A 19,519-nucleotide genomic window follows, 5' to 3' on the forward strand; every position below is an offset into this window, starting at 1 on the left:
AACCCCGTCGGACGAGACCAACGGAAGAGCTCGGAAAGGGAAAAACAGTCGTCGAAACGAGTTCTCAGTGTCTCTGTTGGTGCGTGTGTGGCATGTAACCACAGCCACTGGGTAATGTCACGACAGCATGACGTCACGACCGTAAAGCAGGAGTTGCCGAAAAGCGTAGATATATAAAATGTGTCTCCAGAGAATAAACGACAGTGAGCACAGAGTCCGACTCCACGTATTTTATTGAATATAACAGCGTGGAGTCATTGTACATCGTCGAAACGAACATTCTTCGCTTTTGCCCTCACTTGAAATGATCTTTCTGGTGTTGGTCTGACCTCTTATCGATTCATCTGTGAAACTGGGAGGCCACCTGGCGACTGCGTCTTGCCGAGAGCGTCGAGCAGTTGACCTCCTCGTCGCTCTTTTTGCACTACCAAGTTCCCCGTTGTACTTATCTGTCCGCCTTGCGCACATTTTCACAACACTCGATCTCTGCTGAGCGACATGTTGATCCGGGCACGGCGTTGCGTCTGACGTTTTGAGTTTGGTGACGTATTAATGAGGAACGTCATGAGAACGGCTAAACGGCTAGCTGCGTTGTTGTCAAACTTACCAAAAAGCCTTGACAATTTAAGCTAGTGCTTCAAGAGGCACTGGCCAGGTGTGGAGGTTTCAGTTGATTGGCTGGATGGGAATCTGGCGATGTGATTGGAAGATAAATAACCCATTTGCTGAGGCAATTCCAGATAGAAATAAGTCATAATGGGCACAACATTTCATAACCCGGCTCTTGAGTAGATAAAGACTAATTCTTGAATGAAGGGATTTGTACCCAGCACAAAAATAACAGAAAGTGGGTCAAACATTTCACAACGTGGGATGCTGTAGTGTGGACTGTCTTCATTTTGCACAATCTCTTGTCTTTTGAACTGTCACATAAGAGAGGCGCGAAACTACGTGGGACAGGAGAAGTGAACTAATCTCTTTTTGTCAATGGACGCTACAGCTTCGTGTTTGCTTTCAAAACTTAGCTTGTAGCAGATGTGCACATTTTCAGCATGACGTCTCTGATCCACTGGTAAAAGGACACTTTAATCCTCTCCTCTTTCATCTATAACTGCTTCAGACAACAAAGTGTATGCAGGAAAGTGGTGAAGATTGCACGACTGTCTGTGTCCTATGTGTTGTGTTGTGTTATTTTTGTTATTTTGACTTCAAGATGGCGCCGCGAGAGTGGCTGCCTTTCCAGCAGCTCCTATATTTTGTTGTTCTACTTCTTCCATTCATAACTTTGCTGCTGTGAATTGGGAATTTCTCCATTACGAGACTAATAAAGGTTTTCTTATCTTATCTTATATAGTTTACCTTTTGCTCAGGGTCACGTGAGTTTCCTCATGGCTCATTTTAATCAATGTTTTATTTGGTATGCACATCAAAAAAAAAAATGAACAGAGCAGACGAATTGCGACAAGTGCTCATGCGTAGGCCTTAATGAAGTTCTTGGAATTCAACCAGCCTTGGTGCACCAAATTGAAGAAGCCTGCTCAGATGAGACGTGAAAGCTTCAGTGCTCATTGCTACTCTCGCCAGCACACTTGTGTCTCTTGAGCACGTCTTTCCGTGAGAATCTTTTGCCACAGACTGAGCAAGGAAAAGGTTTCTCTCCAGTATGGGTTCTTGTGTGCGCACTTAAATTTGCCTTTTTCGGGAAGCTTCTGCCACACACTGAGCAGACAAAAGGTTTCTCACCTGTGTGTGTTCTTGTGTGATATATTAAAGTTCCCTTATGAGAGAATCTATGACCACAAAGTGAGCAGGCAAAAGGTTTCTCCCGAGTGTGTGTCTTTATGTGACTTCTTAATCTTGCTTTCTCTGAGAAGCGTCGACCGCAAACCGAGCAGCAAAAAGGTGCCTCACCGGTGTGTGTCCTGATGTGTATTTTCAAGGAGACGTTATGAGAGAATTTTTTATCGCACACTGAGCAGGAAAACAGTTCCCCTCTATTGTGTGTTCTGCTGTGTTTTGTTAAGCTTCCCTTCTGAAAGAATCGTCGACCACAATCGGAACAGGCAAACGGTTTCTCCTCAGTGTGTGATCTTGCGTGAATGTTGAGATAGCCCTTCGTAGTGAATCTTTGGGCACAAACTGAGCAGGCAAAAGGTTTCTCGTTAGTATGTATTCTTGTGTGAATGTTTAAATGTCCCTTCTGAGAGAAGCTTTTACCACACACGGTGCAGGCAAAAGGTTTATCGCCAGTGTGTGTCCTCGTGTGATTTGTTAAGTCTCCCTTCTGTGAGAATCGTTTTCCGCAAACTGAGCAGGCAAACGGTTTCTCACCCGTGTGAGTTCTTGTGTGTTTGGTTAAGTTTTCCCTTGTGAAGAACCTTTTCTCACAATTTGAGCAGGCAAACGGTTTCTCCCCAGTGTGGGTTCTTGTGTGTTTTGTTAAGTTTCCCCTCTGAGAAAATCTTTTACAACAAAGCGAGCAGGCAAAATGTTTCTCTCCCGTGTGTATCATCAGATGCCTTTTCAAACTGGACTTGTAGCCAAAGGTTTTGTCACACCGGGAACATTTCCAGCGTTTGTCTTCAGTATGACATCTCATGTCACCTTCAGACTCCTCCCCCTCATCATCATCATCATCATCATCACCTTCATCAATTTGAGGAGAGTGTGACATTGTGTCGTCACTATCAGACATTGGCGCGAAGAAGCTGTCTGCTGGTGATGGTCCGTCACCTTCTTTTGCTGTGTGTTGACTTAAGCTGTTGCTGCTGGGAGGCTCCGCCCTTCCGCTTGCCTCACTTGACCCTTCATTTTCATCTTCACTCTTCAGAAAGTCACCAGTCAACGGAACTTTGATGATTTCCTCCTCTGCCTCCTCTTTCATGCTTGGCATCTCTTCTTCCTCCTCTTTGACGTGAGGCGGCTCTGGCTCCTCCACATCGTCGTTGTGGGCGGGGTCTTCCTCAGCCACTTCCTCTTTCATGGAAGGAGTGTCCTGCCGCCCAGGACCAAGATCGTTATTGAAGTCTTCAAGACACAAGGAAACAAATGCACATGATTTGGTCATGTCAATTTTCATGTTGCATATTCCATGTTGTGTATTATTGTTTGGACTGACACTTAAGGCTTGTTGTAATTTAAGGCTATTAGAATTATAAGGTAATAAGGCTCATTTTGTAATGGGGTCGTCAACCGCTGAGTTTTAAAAAAAGGTCATAAATAAGCATCAAAATGAGAAGCAGGTGGCAAACAAGTGGGCGTAGGGAAAGGAACAAACAAACCTGCGTTGCGTGGTGGCTTCTCGCTGTCGTCTTTCGTTCCACCAAGTTGCTCCTCGTACTCTGCTGTACTTCTTGCGCGCATTTTCACACGTCAATCACAACATTGAATCACTGCTGAGCGATTGCTGCGAACCAGCTAAACTAAGCTAGGCTAAGCTAAAATAAACGAAACCGAGCAGCTCCAGCGTGCACCCAGTCGACTTTGAGCAGTCACGAAGACCGAAAGAACGCCAACCGTCGAGGCTTCGGTACGTTCGTGAAGTACAAGGTCATCTATTTCCCTGAAAGGTTCGGTTAAGCGCGTGCGGTTGACAGATGAGCACAATGTACGGCAAATCCACTGGACCAATTTCATAAGGTCACCAACGCGCGATTCTACGGTGGCCCTCGAGTGCACACAACAAATCCATAACATATACAGTTTACAAACAAAAAGAAGAGAACTCAACACCATTGGAGTATATGACGTTTTTTGCGGGTTTAAATTTCGCATTATCTAGCAAACGAGATACGTCGAGTACAATTCAATTTTATTCACCTATTAGGTACAAGTAATTACGAAAACCTTCCCAACTCTTTTGGTTTCCCCACATTTGTTTTGGTGCAAATTCTCTTGAACCTCTTCACAATACGTATGGAGTCGTTACGGTGTTAGCAGAGGCCGCATTACCAATTTTGTCCACAAGATGAAGCCATGCGGGATTTGGAAGCCAGCAGGCAGGTCCCATCACGAGCCGCTTGGCTTTAAACCGAACAAGCGAGATGGACGGTGAAGATGGTCAGAATTTATCATTTGCTTGTAGGACAGCAGCACATCTTGTTCAAAACGACTTTTACTTGGATGGAGCGGAGTATCCTCTTTTCAAAACAAAAACGTATTCAAGGAACGACACCAGCAGAATAACTATTTGACAAAACAGATGGCGCCCAGCGAGTGACTGACTCACTTTTTATAGTTGCATTTTATTCATTGACACTTTTCTTGACATCAAGAGTCCAAGTTTTGGATTTGCGTGTCAGGAAAACATCGGGCAAAACAGATGCATTGCTTTACATGTTTCATTACAAGTGCTCAGACAAACCCTTCTCGAAGACACCCAGAAAGATCCACTTACAGTTCAACGCCCTGACATGTAAACGTCTACATTTACATGGCAAAGGGTCTCTCCCCGGCGTGTATTCTGGTGTGTGTTGTCAAATGTCCTTTATTAAAGAAATGGTTACCACAAACTGTGCACGTATAAAGTTTCTCAGAAGTGTGCGTCCTTGTGTGGTTTGCCAAATGGTCTCGCCGAGTGAACGTTTGTCCGCAAGCTGAGCAGGCAAAAGGTCTCTCCCCAGAGTGGATGAATGTGTGTGTTGTCAAATTTCCCTTATTAAGGAAACCTTTACCACAAACTGGGCATGTATAAGGTTTCTCACCAATGTGTGTTGCGGAGTGCTCTCTCAAATATTTGTTTGCAGTGAAGCTTTTACCACAAACTGTACACAAATAAGGTTTCCAACCCACGTGGGTCATCGTGTGGAGTTTTAAATCTTCCTTGCGAGAGACTTTTTGACCACAATATGAGCAGACAAAAGCTCCAGTGTGTGTTCTTGTGTGTATTGCTAATTTTCCTTTCACTGAAAACCTTTTACCACAGACCGAGCAGACAAACGGTTTCTCTCCAGTGTGTGTTCTTGTGTGCGTGGTTAAGTTTCCCTTTTGAGTGAAGCTTTTGCCACAAACTGAGCATGCAAACGGTTTCTCTCCGGTGTGTGTTCGTGTGTGTATCGTTAAAATTGCCTTGTGAGAGAACAATTTACCACAAAATGTGCACGAGTAGGGTTTTGAACCAGTGTGTGCGCTTGCGTGCTGTTCTAGATCTGCCTTCTGAGAGAATCTTTGTCCACAATACGAGCACACAAAAGCTGTCTCGCCACTGTGTGTTCTTGTGTGTTGTTCTAATTTTCCCCTCGCAGAAAATCTTTTGCCACAAACGGAGCAAGCAAAAGGTTTCTCTCCAATGTGCATTCTTGTGTGTATCAATAAGACTGCGCTCTGAGAAAACGCTTTACCACAAACCGTGCATGTGTAAGGTTTCTCACCGTTGAGCAACATCGGGTGCTTTTTCAAACGAGATGTGGACCCAACAGTTTTCCCATTCTGAGAACGTTCGCAGTGCTTGCTGTCAGCATGACATCTCATTTGGCCTTCAGACTCCACATTATCATGAGTGCGAGGAGAGTGTGACGTTGTGTCGTCATTCTCTGACAGAGGCGCAAGTAGTCCGTCTGCTGGTGATTGTCCGTCACCTTCTGTTATCATGCGTTCGCTTGACTTCCTGCTGCTGGGAGGCTCCGCCCCTCCGCTGACCCCACTGGGATCTTCATATTCATCTTCACTCTTAAGGGGGATACCAACGCATGGCGAAGTGGTGACGTTCTCTTCTTGCTCTTCCTCCTTCATGCGAAGAGGCCCATCTTTCTGGTCCTCTTCTTCTTTCATGTGAGGGGACTCCTGCTTCTCCTTTTCCCCTCCAATGGGAAGGGACGGAGTCTCCTGGTGCCCAGGACCAAGGTATTTTTCGCCATTGTCTGCAAGACACGTAAAGATAAACATGTCAAAGTATATTAAACTCCCACTCCCCCCAACATACATGGATACATATCCCCACAACCATGCCTGTGCTCGCACGCATGTACAGAGACACACACCCCGATGAACTATATTTAAAAAGACAGGGCAAGGTAAAGAGAAACCATATGAGGAATTGAGCTATAGGAAATTATCTGCCATCCATGACTTAAAGAATACAATTTAAAAGGGTATCAATAGCCCCAGTGTTGTCAGGCGACACTGCAACATAAAGCTCTGTATCATCAGAGCAACGCACAGTAAATGCTCTCAAAATTCTATTTGTCAGGGTTATCAATTAGACATTCATTCATCAAAGACTTTTTAAAAATCAATTTTGTTTTGCTAAAGGGGCATACAACGCATTCAGAAAGGCTTGCATTCTTACATTTGCGCACTTACATTTATGTCACGATATGTACCATGACGGTGCAGGGTTTCCATTTATACTGTGTAATAAATTAATTCGCTTACAAAATCCTACCAGTGTAAACAAATAAGTGGATTTTCTTTTTTTAATTTGGCTTTCCTTTGAAATGTTGTGTTTGTAATCATGAAAAACTCAAACCGTTAGCTTGAGTTTGGAATGGGCTTCATAAAACCGGGTGCCTTTTTTTACTGGCGGTCCAGTCCCATTAAAAACAACAAATGAATATTGCGTACAACTGCAGTTAGTAAACACGTGAGAGGATGAAAGTGAGCAAACCTGGAGTGCCAAGCACAATTCTTGACTGCTGCGTCTCGCAAACGGTGTCGAGTAGTTGGCAACATTGTCGGCCTTTGTTGTTTTTTGCCCCAAGTTCCTCCTCGTACCCTGTTGTACTTGTGCACATTTTCACACCATCTCCATTGCCGAGCGATCACAAACGCGTTTCTTTGTTAGCGGCGAGCAAGCCAGTGTACGTTAGACTGGGCTAAAACGAGATGGGCTATGGAGGGAAGCGTCAACTTGAACCGAAACGACTTCACCCAAAGCCCAAAATTACCAGTTAAGTAATGTTGGGGGGATTGCGTCCATGCTACAGCGCGTCCATTTCATTTTACGTCATCAAAGTGCGTCTGATGCATTAAAAAATGTAAAATATGTCTTATGCTACGTTCGAATGCCACGTAACATTTTTATGCAATAAAACATTTGAAAAGAAAATGTTGATCAATTACCTATTCGTGCACATTGAGTATAAAAAGTAAAAATAAAACATTCTGGCCAAAAACCTTAAACAGTCAAGCTTGAAGAATCGATTCAACTGAGAATTGCTGAATCAGTTTTTCATGTGATATTGCAATTGTTTTTTCTTGTAATTTTTTTTTTCATCATAATCATATTCAGGAGTTACGAAACAATGTCACTTCCGGCGTCAGAAATCGGCCGCTGCCTTTACGTTCACAAGGCTTCGTAAACTTTAGAAATGCTTAAAATCCACCCAAAGTCTACAAACAAAAGTTGTAATCATAACAGCGATTATGTAAACATCCAAAGCAACCCTACCTAAATAAATCACGTTGCACATTCAGTGCATTCATCAACCCGTCCGTCTCCGAGTTACTGGCGTTTTGTAAGGCGTATTTTCCGATTCTGACGCTGCGTGAACGCAGCAAAGCGTAGAGCAAATATGGCGGCGATTCTCTGCAGAGCGACCAATTGGCGTTTTGTAAGGCGTGTTTCCCGATTCTGCCGCTGCGTGAACGCATCAAAGCGTAGAAGCAAATATGGCGGCGATTCTCTGCAGAGCGACCAAAGGTGAGCCATATTCCGCCTTCAAGGCTCACCGTAACGAAAACAAGACTTCGCGAGTCAGGTGTGCCTCATGCGATGTGTGGGATGCTTAACGCCCGTAAGCCGAGCTCACGTTTAGTCGCCAGCTTCGCACATCCAGGCCATGTGTAATCACAATTAAGTCCAACTATTAACAAAAAAAAAGAAAATAAAAAAAATGCAACTTTCTCTGCAACTTAAGCCTTCGTGGCTTTGTCCCTTGTTTCAAGCGCTGACTGATTGGTTTACACATTTTGGCCTGGTTGCAGCCACATAGCTTCAACTTTTAAACTTAGTTTACAATGGAGACGGTGACGTCAAGTGTATTAATTATGACAAAGCATGAATATTTGTAATATTTATTTCAAGTGTCCTACTAAGGCTAGCTAAATTAACCATGTTCGACCTTTCACCTAGTTAGCATGAAGCTAGTTGGTGAGCTAATGGCCACAATATGAGGTTTTCTAGCTAACGAGACTCCATTCTTACGCTAATGCAACGTTAGATTTATAGTGTCACTGTACTATTTGTACTACTAATAAAACTTGGGCTTGTGCTTTAGCCTTCAAATAAAATCTCCCATTTTTAGTCAAATGCAACAATGTTGAAGTAGTTCCACTCATTTGTCGCTCAGGCGGCCCCAAAAGGTTGGCAACACTGACACAACTGCCACCACAGACTTAAAAAATGCATCACAGATAAACATTTGAGGCCATTCAAAAAACTGATTAAAATAAGTCCTGACAAATAAGACGGAATGATTCTCATCAAATGGATCATTCAACCATTACCTTTCGACTGCCATTGACTTCCTTGTAGCCATTGGCGGGTGCATGCGTGGCTGTCGCGGCCTGTCTCAGCTGGCCGAGCTTCCGGAAACTCATGATATGCTCCGTCGGACATGTCGCGACTTTGCCGACCGGGAACTCGCACCCATCGCCGCCCGGCTGGACAAAGAGCAGACGTACCCGGCTCAGCAGGTATGTTGGTCGGTCACTCTGCGGGTGAGCTCGCCGCACTGATCATCTTGGCAATGGTGGCTCGTGTGTGTTTAGATCTTGGAGCTGGGCGCCATGGGCGTGATGGCCATGGAGATCCCCGAGGAGCTGGGCGGCGCCGGAATGGACTACCTGGCGTACAGTGTGGCCATGGAGGAAATCAGCCGCGGCTGCGCCAGCACCGGCGTGGTCGTCTCCGTCAATAACGTGAGGCGCTTTCTGTATTAGCGCTGGACCCACCAGACGCAACATGCTGTCAGAATTACCAAATGACTCATCATGGCATTCGTCTAGTCATGTATCACGACTCTAGTCGAATCTTGTGTCATGATTCGTCATCTATGTAATGGTCATGGGTCCATATGTCGCACGTGTCTTTCCTCTTATCGACTGTGCGTTAGTCTCTCTACTTGGGTCCGATCCTGAAGTTTGGTTCCGAGGTCCAGAAGCAGAAGTGGATCACGCCTTTCACCAGCGGCCATCAGGTGGGCTGCTTCGCCCTCAGCGAGCCAGGTAAAGCTAGCCACCAGTTGCACGCGTGAGCCCCGCCTCCTGACGATCTGACTTCCTGTGACGCGGCTCCGCCTCTCAGGCAACGGCAGCGACGCAGGTGCCGCGTCTACGGTGGCGCACCAGGACGGCGACCATTGGGTCCTGAATGGCACCAAAGCGTGGATCACCAACAGCTGGGACGCTGCCGCCGCCATCATCTTCGCCACCACTGACAGGAAGCTCAAACACAAGGCAAGAGGCCGGCGCTCGTTTCGGAGCTGGTTCGCGCGGTGCTAACGCTAGCCTGTTTCGTCGCACCTCTTAGGGCATCAGCGCCTTTGTGGTGCCCATGCCCCACCCGGGCCTGTCGCTTGGCAAGAAGGAGGACAAACTGGGCATCAAGGCGTCGTCCACAGCCAACATCATCCTGGAGGACTGCAGGATCCCGTTAGAAAACATGCTGGGCCCCCGTGGCGCCGGATTCAAGATTGCCATGGTAACCAGATCGCCACCATCTCTTGTCTCCTTTTTAATCAAGTCCACTAGCTTAATGCTAACATATCATTCAAAATACCAAAGACAGGCTAATGGAACATAGCCCAGTAAAAAAATAATCAACAACAACTGCTTAAGAATCATACTTTTGTGGGGAGTTTTTTTTTTTTTTTGGATGTGCTTGTGCTCAATCAACTGTGGCTTAGCTAACGCGGCGTTTGCGCCCCTTAGCAAACTCTGGACAGCGGGCGCATCGGCATCGCGGCTCAGGCGCTGGGTATCGCTCAGGCGTCGCTGGACTGTGCCGCCGATTATGCGCACAAGCGTGACGCCTTCGGAGCACCGATTGGAAAACTGCAAGCCATACAGGTAACCGGTTTGGGGGGCCCCCCAGTGGTGAGAAAGTGTAATGTGATTTTAAAACGTGTTACACTCACAGTTTAGCGTTCGGCTTATCGTGATTTGTTTGTGGCATAGTTCAAACTGGCTGACATGGCGCTAGCCATCGAGAGCGCTCGCCTGCTCACATGGAAGGCGGCCCTCCTGCGCGACGCCAAGAGACCTTTCACCAAGGTAGGCAAAAGTCGTCGCTACAACTTCCTGTCCTGAGCCCTTTCACACTAAAACCCTCGACTCCAGGAAGCCGCAATGGCCAAACTTGCCGCCTCCGAGGCCGCCACCTTCTGCTCCCACCAGGTGAGGCCGCTCAACTTAGTAGTTTAACTCTTTGCAGGACTGATATCCCTGACAGAAAAGAAAAATCACCCAATTTGTGTTATGTTTGTTCCAACTGTTTTTAGAGCGCAATCATTAGTCATGAAATCTGTGTAAACGTCGCCAAATTATTTAATTGTGGTGTGTGTGGCGCCCATCAGGCCATCCAGATTCTGGGCGGGATGGGCTACGTAACGGATATGCCCGCCGAGCGCCACTACCGTGACGCTCGTATCACGGAAATCTACGAGGGCACCAGCGAGATCCAGAGATTGGTCATCGCGGGACAGCTACTCAAGGACTACACAACCTAGCCCCGCCCCCCCACCTCAGCCGCTGACTCTAACATGAACAACGGCAACAAAACATGAGGACTTGCCATAACTGAGACCATGCAAGCTCTGCGTCTTGACCACTTGGACAAGTGATGTGTGCCTCAACCACAATCATGATTGTGAACATGCAAAATTAAATGAAGTCGAAATATACGTTTGTGAAAATCGCTTCTTTGTGACTTTTTGGGGAAATACCAATTACGACTGGGGAGGGGGTGGGTGACACCCTGAACTGGGGGCCAGCCAACGCAGGGCACACACGGATAAACAACCATTCACAGTCATACGTAAGAGCAATCTAAAGTGTTCAATTAAACTACCGTGCATGTTTTTGGAAGCAAAAAAAAAAAACTTACCGAGTATGTGAAAGTACGAACTAGTCGGAGAATGTCGACGGCGGGGTAGAGTCCGAGGCTAGCTTGAGAAATCGACTGTTGATGACGAAGCCAAACAGCTGCCGAGAGACACCAGCGCGCCCACCTGGAAAGAAACACGCCCAACAACAACAACAAAAAAGTTTCTCGCGATGCTTCAGGCGTTTCCATCATTCACAGCTGGCCCCGTGGTACATTACAAGCGACAATCCTGTTTGAATGTCTGCAGTGCCGGAAATGTCCGCTAGGAAGCAGCAAAGCACATCATAAGCAGCAAAGCACATCATAAGTGAATTAAATGTCTGCAGTGCCGGATGTGTCCGCCAGGTGGCAGTAAATCATAGTATAAGTGACGAACGGCGACGTCAAAACATTCACGTTTAATGTATATTGTCATAAAATATCAAAAATGCAACTTTATACGGAGGGCTAACATGACTTATAGAAGCGTGTATAAAAGTTAACATGTGACACACGTATACGTTTGTATAGAAAGGATGCCTGTTTGAATGTCTGCAGTACCGGAAATGTCCGCTAGGTAGCAGCAAAGCACATCATAAGTGGATCGAATGTCTGCAGTGCCTGATATGTCCGCTAGGTGGCAGTAAAGTATAGTATAAGTGACGAACGGCGACGTCAAAACATTCACGTTTAATGCATATTTATGTCATAAAATATCAAAAATGCAACTTTATACGGGGGGCTAACGTGACTTAGAGAAGCGTGTACAAAAGTTAACATGTGACACACGTATACGTTTGTATAAATATCGTGCATATATCGCACACGTATGTCAATTCAGTCATGCGCAGCAGCGTGCCTGGTGATTGACAGCTGGAAGGTTGGTTGCTAAGACAACACTGGGAAAGGTTTCTTTCTTTGTGCAAGCTAACATGTTGACACATGCTCACGTGGAATATAACAAAAAAAAAATAAAATGAAGTTACATTAAAAATGTGAAAGTAAAAACCATATTTATGTCATAAAATATCAAAAATGCAACTTTATACGGGGGGCTAACGTGACTTAGAGAAGCGTGTACAAAAGTTAACATGTGACACACGTATACGTTTGTATAAATATCGTGCATATATCGCACACGTATGTCAATTCAGTCATGCGCAGCAGCGTGCCTGGTGATTGACAGCTGGAAGGTTGGTTGCTAAGACAACACTGGGAAAGGTTTCTTTCTTTATGCAAGCTTACATGTTGACACATGCTCACGTGGAATATCACTTATAAAAAAAAAATGAAGTTACATTAAAAATGTGAAAGTAAAAACATTCCTTTAGGCGCATACAAATACATTGATCCATCAAGTGCAAAAAAAAAAAAAAAAGTCTAACTTCTATTTTCTTAGGCAGGATGCAGAGCAACAAGGTTCTTGGCCAACAAAGTCATCAATTGGAAATTTCGTATTTTGGTTTTGTTTTGTTATTGATGCGTTGGGTCGCATGTTAGAATACTAGCTGGGGTCGGTCCTCTTGCGCTTGCTCGGAGTTTGACCCACGTCCACCAACAGCTCGCGATACTGCATCTGCCGCACACATGCGCAGTAAGATAGCATTAGCATTACCCAACAGACCTGCAGATTATGCCAAATAGCGTCATGTGACATGATGTTGACAAAATGTTAGCAAGAACGCAACACACGGGTCATTGCGTGCGTCAACGTTTCCAGACAACGTGCGTGACAGCGTCACTCACCTCTTTGTCGTCCTCGTCCCACTCCAACATGGCCTCCATCGACTGCGGGCAGACACAAGCGTATACGGAAACAACGTGTGCTTTCAGGTTCTTGGCAAAAGTGTTTGATGTGATGTCATGCAGAACGTCACATGTTTGACGTGTGCCAACGCAACACATTGCGTGCGTCAACGTTTCCAGCCAACGTGCGTGACAGCGTCACTCACCTCTTTGTCGTCCTCGTCCCACTCCAACATGGCCTCCATCGACTGCGGGCAGACACAAGCGTATACGGAAACGACGTGTGCTTTAAGGTTCTTGGCAAGTGTTTGATATGATGTCATGCAGAACGTCACATGTTTGACGTGTGCCATTTGGGGTTGACATTTGCGACTCTAGTTTCGTGTACGCTGTGAAATCTGGTGCGACCGGCGCAGCAATTATGCGCCTTGACAACGCCAGGTTTCTGTAATTCCGTGGATCCGACAGGGGGGCATTCTGCGCTACTGTGGGTGTGAACACAATCAACTAAAGTCATTGCCACTCAAAGCGGCTCCTCTCAGCCTTAGGTTGCCCCCTCACCCAGCCCCCCCGGAGGATCTGGAGGCTGGGGAGAAGAATATTTGGGCTTCCCTGCTAAAGCTGTTGCCCCTGCGACCCGACTCCGGATAAACATAAGAAAATGGATGGATGTCACATGTGTGATAAGTGGCATCACATTCTTCACGTATACAATTTTAATGAGTTTTTAGAGCAAGAATTTGGAGTATACGAAATATCCCTCTCATGCACCCCCGTAACCTGATAACATAAGCTGTCCACTGTAGTAACCGCTGTCCCTGAAAGGGTTAAACAGTAACATGATAACTGTGATAAGCTTGGCTTGATGTGTGTTGTCTTGAGTTTAACAAGCTATGTCTCACCATGTCGGCAGTCTCACGGGTCCACGAGAGGAAAAAATTCCAGACGAGCAGTAGCAGGAGCGCCAGCGGTATCATGAAGACTTGGAAGTTCCATACAACCACCACAAAGACCTGAACGCAAGGTCGGGTGAGCACCAAATCACGCTAGCGTACGCGCATCTGTGCGTTTGCTTACCAGGAACGCGATGAGGCTACGTTGCGTGGATTCCCACTGGAAGCAGCTATTGATAAACGAGGCCAAGTTGAAGAGCACCGTGACGCATCTCCTCACGCGGACGATGTTCTGATACAGCAGCTGACCGCGCGCATATGACAACAAGAGGCCAGAAGGCACAAGACGGCCACGGCCAAGCAGCTCAGGAAAGGCACTGTCCAGTTTAACACACTGAGAGAAAAAAAAAACGAAAGTGAAATCATTCGGTGACTTGTTAACGCTAACAAACATTTGCATCATCAAACTGGTTGATTAAAAAAAAAAAAAAAAATTCGGGGCCCATTCGAGGCATCCTTCACACCCGAGGCGACACTTACTTTTTCAACCTCTCGCCATAGGACGCCACTTGGTCCAAAGCGTTCTGCACGCTGATGAAGACGTCCTGGATGGCGTTAAGTTTGTCGAGAAAGCCACGGGACTCCGTCTCCTGGAGGCAACGCAACACATTGCGTGCGTCAACGTTTCCAGCCAACGTGCGTGACAGCGTCACTCACCTCTTTGTCGTCCTCGTCCCACTCCAACATGGCCTCCATCGACTGCGGGCAGACACAAGCGTATACGGAAACGACGTGTGCTTTAAGGTTCTTGGCAAGTGTTTGATATGATGTCATGCAGAACGTCACATGTTTGACGTGTGCCATTTGGGGTTGACATTTGCGACTCTAGTTTCGTGTACGCTGTGAAATCTGGTGCGACCGGCGCAGCAATTATGCACCTTGACAACGCCAGGTTTCTGTAATTCCGTGGATCCGACAGGGGGGCATTCTGCGCTACTGTGGGTGTGAACACAATCAACTAAAGTCATTGCCACTCAAAGCGGCTCCTCTCAGCCTTAGGTTGCCCCCTCACCCAGCCCCCCCGGAGGATCTGGAGGCTGGGGAGAAGAATATTTGGGCTTCCCTGCTAAAGCTGTTGCCCCTGCGACCCGACTCCGGATAAACATAAGAAAATGGATGGATGTCACATGTGTGATAAGTGGCATCACATTCTTCACGTATACAATTTTAATGAGTTTTTAGAGCAAGAATTTGGAGTATACGAAATATCCCTCTCATGCACCCCCGTAACCTGATAACATAAGCTGTCCACTGTAGTAACCGCTGTCCCTGAAAGGGTTAAACAGTAACATGATAACTGTGATAAGCTTGGCTTGATGTGTGTTGTCTTGAGTTTAACAAGCTATGTCTCACCATGTCGGCAGTCTCACGGGTCCACGAGAGGAAAAAATTCCAGACGAGCAGTAGCAGGAGCGCCAGCGGTATCATGAAGACTTGGAAGTTCCATACAACCACCACAAAGACCTGAACGCAAGGTCGGGTGAGCACCAAATCACGCTAGCGTACGCGCATCTGTGCGTTTGCTTACCAGGAACGCGATGAGGCTACGTTGCGTGGATTCCCACTGGAAGCAGCTATTGATAAACGAGGCCAAGTTGAAGAGCACCGTGACGCATCTCCTCACGCGGACGATGTTCTGATACAGCAGCTGACCGCGCGCATATGACAACAACATGGCAGTTAGCATGTTCCATGTCATGCAAGCGATCATCGTCAGACCTGTCAAACGTTGACGTACATCTTTGGACATTTTGGGTTCATCTTCGATCAACTTCTGCTCAGCGGGCGACAGCGTCCTCAACGCCGCTTTCACCTGTCCGCAGACAATAGGGTCATGTGACTCCAGAGAGATAACAGGGCCATTTGACATCAAAGAAACATGGCCAACTCACGGGGTTGAAGACGACGTAGACCTCCAGGAAGATGACTCCCTTACTGAGACCTTTCAACTCTTTGTTCTTCAGCACGTACCCCTTCTGCTCGCCACCTCGCACCTGCAACCCGCACACACATCTGTGACACATGCGACACAGGCGTGATGAGCATTCCCAACGACACGCCAGACTCACGTGCAACAACGGGATGGCAACTTTTCCCAGGAAGTCGGCACTGCGGTCTCTGTCCTCGTCCAGCACAGTGACTTCCAACACAGAGTGAATGTCCTTCACCTGACTGACACCAACACACGCACTTTATACCAAAATACAGGTATTACTATGTAATAACATGCTATTACATGTAATAAGTTGCTCTACTTACAAAGTGAAGACTTTGTTCCAATGTGGGTTGAGGTTCTTGTAGACGGTTTGCGTCTGTCGGCGTTCGTTGTTGAGCTCCACCACACAAAAGGGGTCGCTCTTTCCTGAGCAGGACAACAAACACGTAAAAAATACTAATGTCCGTTCTTTCTTCGATTTGATTCTCGTTTCTTTCTCACCAGTCACGTCGGCCGCTATGAGGCCCTCTGCTCGCAGAACCTTTACCTGCACCATCCCCACGTCCTTCATGTCCGAGAAGGACTTCAGCACCCCCTTTGGGACACCACTCGTTAGCGATTCGCTTGTTAGGGCATGAACTCACCCGTGACGTAGCGCTCACATAGCTCTTGAGGATCTCGCCAGCGTCCTGCAAGTCGTCAGGCGGCGAGGCGGTCGGGTTGGCTACGGAGCCCGTCAGTGTGACCAGCAGCACCAGGTGGCCCCGGGACTCCTCCAGCGGAAGCTCCAGGTGGTGAGTTTGCTCTTTGGTTAGCGTGGACAGGTCCAGCTGGCAACTGAAATCAAAACAATTTCATTATCATCATGCTAAATCGATTCACTTGGATAGAAATGGGGAAAAACGTTTGGTGGACAGTACAGTCAAAGCTTGATTTAACAGAGCAGGACAGGAGCCATTATTAAATGGAGCCCGAAAACCCAACGCTGTCACGTTTCAGGAGCTTCCCCGCCTAACATTTTCTTCTCACGTCAATGTTTAATTAACTGAAAGAACTGAAGCTCATATCTCAATGCACTGCTTGGAAAGAAGGAAAAGTTTGTACTCGCCGTCCGATGAAGTCGTCCCTGAGTCCGGTGTCGTGGTCCCACACGGTGGCCTCCAGCACGTCCACCGTCTCCTCCAGCAGTTGAAGGACAAACTGTTCCCGCCACTGCGGACTCAGCGTCTTTGTAAGCGTCTGCGCCAAGGAGACTGAAAAGTTTTCACTGTCTGCTTGTCTATGAAACGCACAGCTACCTTGATTTACGAGGGCTCCGACCTGAATTTTTTTTCCGACCGGATATTTGAGCTACAAATACGCCGTTGAGAAAATTCAGTTTGGTACAGTTTTACCTATAGGGCTGAGCAATCAATTGAAATGTATTGGTGATTTCAAAACTGGGTTTTCACAATTTTAAAAACATTATAAGCCTGAGCATGAGCCAGTTAGAGTTGACCGTCACATTAAACACACACCCAAAACAATTACACATGATGTACTTTTAAATCCAAGACATACTTTGTTTGACAGACTTCGCCTATGCTAATGCTAGCGGTCAATGGGACTCGGTGCTCGCCTGCTGTTAGCGATAGCGGTGGCGCTCTGGCAGACGTGTTGACGTGTCGGTCGGTTACCTTGCTACGGTACTTCTGTGCCCCCAGGCGGAACTTGACGTAGGGGTCGCTCAGTCCGTTGGTGTCCATGGGAACCAGGTCGCGCCCCTCAATGAGAGCCACGCTGATGACACCCCGCCACTGCTGGGACGCCCCGACGACCTCGGGTAGATGAGGAGATGAATGCTGCTGGGGCAAAGAATGAATTCTGGATGGATCTGGCACATCCTCCGCCATTACGAGTTCAGGGCTTGTGGTCCCGCTATTTTCACATTTTCTCCTGCTCCAACTCTATGTGTTCTTTATTTTGGGGTGCAATTCCACCTTTTGACAGTAGGTGGTGGCACATGGTTGTGTTTGACATTGTAAATTTGAGAAACCAATATGGACCAAAAATGAAGCAGAGAACATGACTTTGTCTTCCTGATGGACCACAAGACGTGTTGATCTTGGAGGGTGGTAGCACGCAAAACGGTGAAAACTAGCTGACAAGAATAGCACAGCAGTTAGCTTCCATTAAGCAGACGAAAGCAACAACACAGCAGTGTTAGCATGTGCGCTAATGCTAAAAGACCAAAACAACTGACAGGAACAGCAAAAACAAGTTAGCTTGCTTGCTAATAATAAGTGCAAAAGCTGAAAAAATATTGGAAAGCGTTCCACGCTTACGATGTCCTCGTACCGTCGAGTCCCTGCACTGCTCGGCTGGTCGGTTTTTGTATGTGAGCCTCACGCTCAGCTCTAGCGAGCCCAGGTCCTCCTCGGGGTGTTGCGGGTCCTCCAGAACCAAGGTCACCAGGGTTAGCCTGACGCACAAAGGCACGACTTATAACGCATCTATCATGTGGCCGAAATAAGGTGCGGCTAGTACCTGTGTAGTTCCAAAGAGTCCAGGTGGAAGACGGCTGAGCCAATGAAGTCATCCCGAATACCAAAGTCGTAGTCAAACACCTACGACAACACCACAACAACAAGCACACATCAAGGACACGCGAGCGCGCCGCCTTGTGCAGTCCCCCTACACTTCTAAGAGGCCGTAGCGGCAAAGCACTACCTGAACATGAAGCTCCTCGACTCAGTTCGATGTAGTTCTTGGCACCAAGATGTGACTCTGAATTTAAACATACCAGTACAATCCAAACAAACAGCGGCGCCTGGAGATGCAATTTTTTTTCTTTGTCTGACAATAATCTGGATCGGAGCGCGCGCGGTATGCTGACAGTCGAGATGTGAACCGGACTCACTTTTCAAAGGCACTCGTTTGGCAAATTGTCAGTATTTCAGCTGGTGACGAATACTTAGATGAAAGTCTGCTTCGCTTAATGTTAACAAACAATGCTAAACATCATAGACAAGCCAAGAAAAAAAATCGCAACAGTGCTTTGGTGTTAATGAATATCCTTAATACAAACAGGAAAAATATAACTATACTCGGTGGCATGTATTCTTTATCCTCTCTGGAAAATGACTGATATCAGCATGGTTTACCAAACAATTGTGATCATCTGGAGTAGTGTTGCATCTTATGAAATGTGTGTACGTGTGTACATACCTTGACGTGTAGCGGTTCACCAAGGTTGTGCGTGACGAGGGTGGTCTTGTGGTTCCAGACGGGGTTGAGGTTCTTGCGTATGGTTCTGCTTCTGAACACGTCCCTACCCGCCATCTCGAATTTCACATACGGGTCGCTGTTTCCCGCTAACAAAACAAGCAAACAAAAAAAACGCACACAAATGAATATCAGTGTACATGGAAGGGGGCGGAGGTTCTGCGTGGACTCTTCTTGACTTGAGTCCGTGCTCTCATAATCGGATAACTGGGGCGGGGTGCACGATAGTGATGTCAACAGGCAGGATGATTCCAGATATCTCTTGCACCTGTTAAAATAAACGATGTCCGAAACGCGATCCCATGGCGTGCTGTGTGTTATCTGTTCCTCTGTAAAGAAATCGTTTATCCGGTTATCCAGCCCAGAGAAATGACAAGTGAAACAACTCTACCTCGTTTGTCTCGGACCGCCAGGTTGCGCCCTCGCCTCAGCTCCACCTCCAGCTCGTACGTCCCAGCGCGCTCTGGTGCACCGCCCGGACCCTGCCAGACGGGAGCATTTTCACATTAGTAACATCAAATGCGTGGGAGGGATGATGCTCCATGATGCTCCACTGCACTAGCCTATTAGCATGCTAGCTACTGCGAAGTGTTGCAC

At 46.9% G+C, this 19,519-nt stretch overlaps 4 protein-coding genes across 5 annotated transcripts in view; 1 reads left to right on the forward strand and 3 right to left on the reverse strand.

The window, feature by feature from the left end:
- Window positions 1-1,389: 1,389 nt before the first annotated feature.
- LOC109525099 (gastrula zinc finger protein XlCGF57.1-like) lies at window positions 1,390-3,598 on the reverse strand. Its single transcript, XM_019885375.1, has 2 exons — window positions 3,282-3,598; window positions 1,390-3,027 (listed from the first exon to the last, which is right to left on the reverse strand). Exons 1-2 carry the CDS (start codon window positions 3,361-3,363, stop codon window positions 1,559-1,561), a joined length of 1,551 nt encoding a protein of 516 aa, XP_019740934.1. The 5' UTR covers window positions 3,364-3,598; the 3' UTR covers window positions 1,390-1,558.
- A 586-nt stretch (window positions 3,599-4,184) lies between these two features.
- Window positions 4,185-7,021, reverse strand: LOC109525098 (gastrula zinc finger protein XlCGF28.1-like). Of its 2 annotated transcripts, none has more exons than XM_019885373.1 (2): window positions 6,605-7,021; window positions 4,185-5,858 (listed from the first exon to the last, which is right to left on the reverse strand). In XM_019885373.1, exons 1-2 carry the CDS (start codon window positions 6,729-6,731, stop codon window positions 4,429-4,431), a joined length of 1,557 nt encoding a protein of 518 aa, XP_019740932.1. In that variant the 5' UTR covers window positions 6,732-7,021; the 3' UTR covers window positions 4,185-4,428. The 2 variants fall into 2 exon arrangements, with proteins under 2 accessions (XP_019740932.1, XP_019740933.1); XM_019885374.1 differs by having other exon boundaries at window positions 6,885-7,019.
- Window positions 7,022-7,546: 525 nt separating this feature from the next.
- Window positions 7,547-10,854, forward strand: acads (acyl-CoA dehydrogenase short chain). The gene is made up of 10 exons (XM_019885387.1): window positions 7,547-7,639; window positions 8,474-8,634; window positions 8,710-8,859; window positions 9,054-9,165; window positions 9,245-9,396; window positions 9,470-9,640; window positions 9,871-10,008; window positions 10,117-10,212; window positions 10,279-10,335; window positions 10,515-10,854. Exons 1-10 carry the CDS (start codon window positions 7,609-7,611, stop codon window positions 10,665-10,667), a joined length of 1,221 nt encoding a protein of 406 aa, XP_019740946.1. The 5' UTR covers window positions 7,547-7,608; the 3' UTR covers window positions 10,668-10,854.
- A 1,673-nt stretch (window positions 10,855-12,527) lies between these two features.
- The window catches only part of LOC109525086 (multiple C2 and transmembrane domain-containing protein 1-like), an 8,224-nt gene continuing 1,232 nt past the window's right edge, over window positions 12,528-19,519 (reverse strand). Inside the window, exons 2-22 of the mRNA XM_019885351.1 lie at window positions 19,314-19,404; window positions 18,866-19,011; window positions 18,185-18,264; window positions 17,996-18,119; window positions 17,335-17,502; window positions 16,767-16,897; window positions 16,321-16,495; window positions 16,160-16,253; window positions 15,982-16,084; window positions 15,792-15,894; window positions 15,615-15,716; window positions 15,461-15,535; window positions 15,251-15,370; window positions 15,076-15,186; window positions 14,380-14,421; window positions 14,203-14,312; window positions 13,972-14,056; window positions 13,672-13,782; window positions 12,976-13,017; window positions 12,770-12,811; window positions 12,528-12,599 (exon numbers count right to left, since the gene is read on the reverse strand). Of these exons, the coding sequence (XP_019740910.1) occupies window positions 12,528-12,599; window positions 12,770-12,811; window positions 12,976-13,017; window positions 13,672-13,782; window positions 13,972-14,056; window positions 14,203-14,312; window positions 14,380-14,421; window positions 15,076-15,186; window positions 15,251-15,370; window positions 15,461-15,535; window positions 15,615-15,716; window positions 15,792-15,894; window positions 15,982-16,084; window positions 16,160-16,253; window positions 16,321-16,495; window positions 16,767-16,897; window positions 17,335-17,502; window positions 17,996-18,119; window positions 18,185-18,264; window positions 18,866-19,011; window positions 19,314-19,404 (2,127 nt within the window). The remainder of the gene's footprint in view (window positions 12,600-12,769; window positions 12,812-12,975; window positions 13,018-13,671; window positions 13,783-13,971; window positions 14,057-14,202; window positions 14,313-14,379; window positions 14,422-15,075; window positions 15,187-15,250; window positions 15,371-15,460; window positions 15,536-15,614; window positions 15,717-15,791; window positions 15,895-15,981; window positions 16,085-16,159; window positions 16,254-16,320; window positions 16,496-16,766; window positions 16,898-17,334; window positions 17,503-17,995; window positions 18,120-18,184; window positions 18,265-18,865; window positions 19,012-19,313; window positions 19,405-19,519) is intronic.

Source organism: Hippocampus comes, unplaced genomic scaffold (genome assembly GCF_001891065.2).
Source record: "Hippocampus comes isolate QL1 unplaced genomic scaffold, H_comes_QL1_v1.1 scaffold600, whole genome shotgun sequence".
Lineage (NCBI taxonomy): Eukaryota > Metazoa > Chordata > Actinopteri > Syngnathiformes > Syngnathidae > Hippocampus > Hippocampus comes.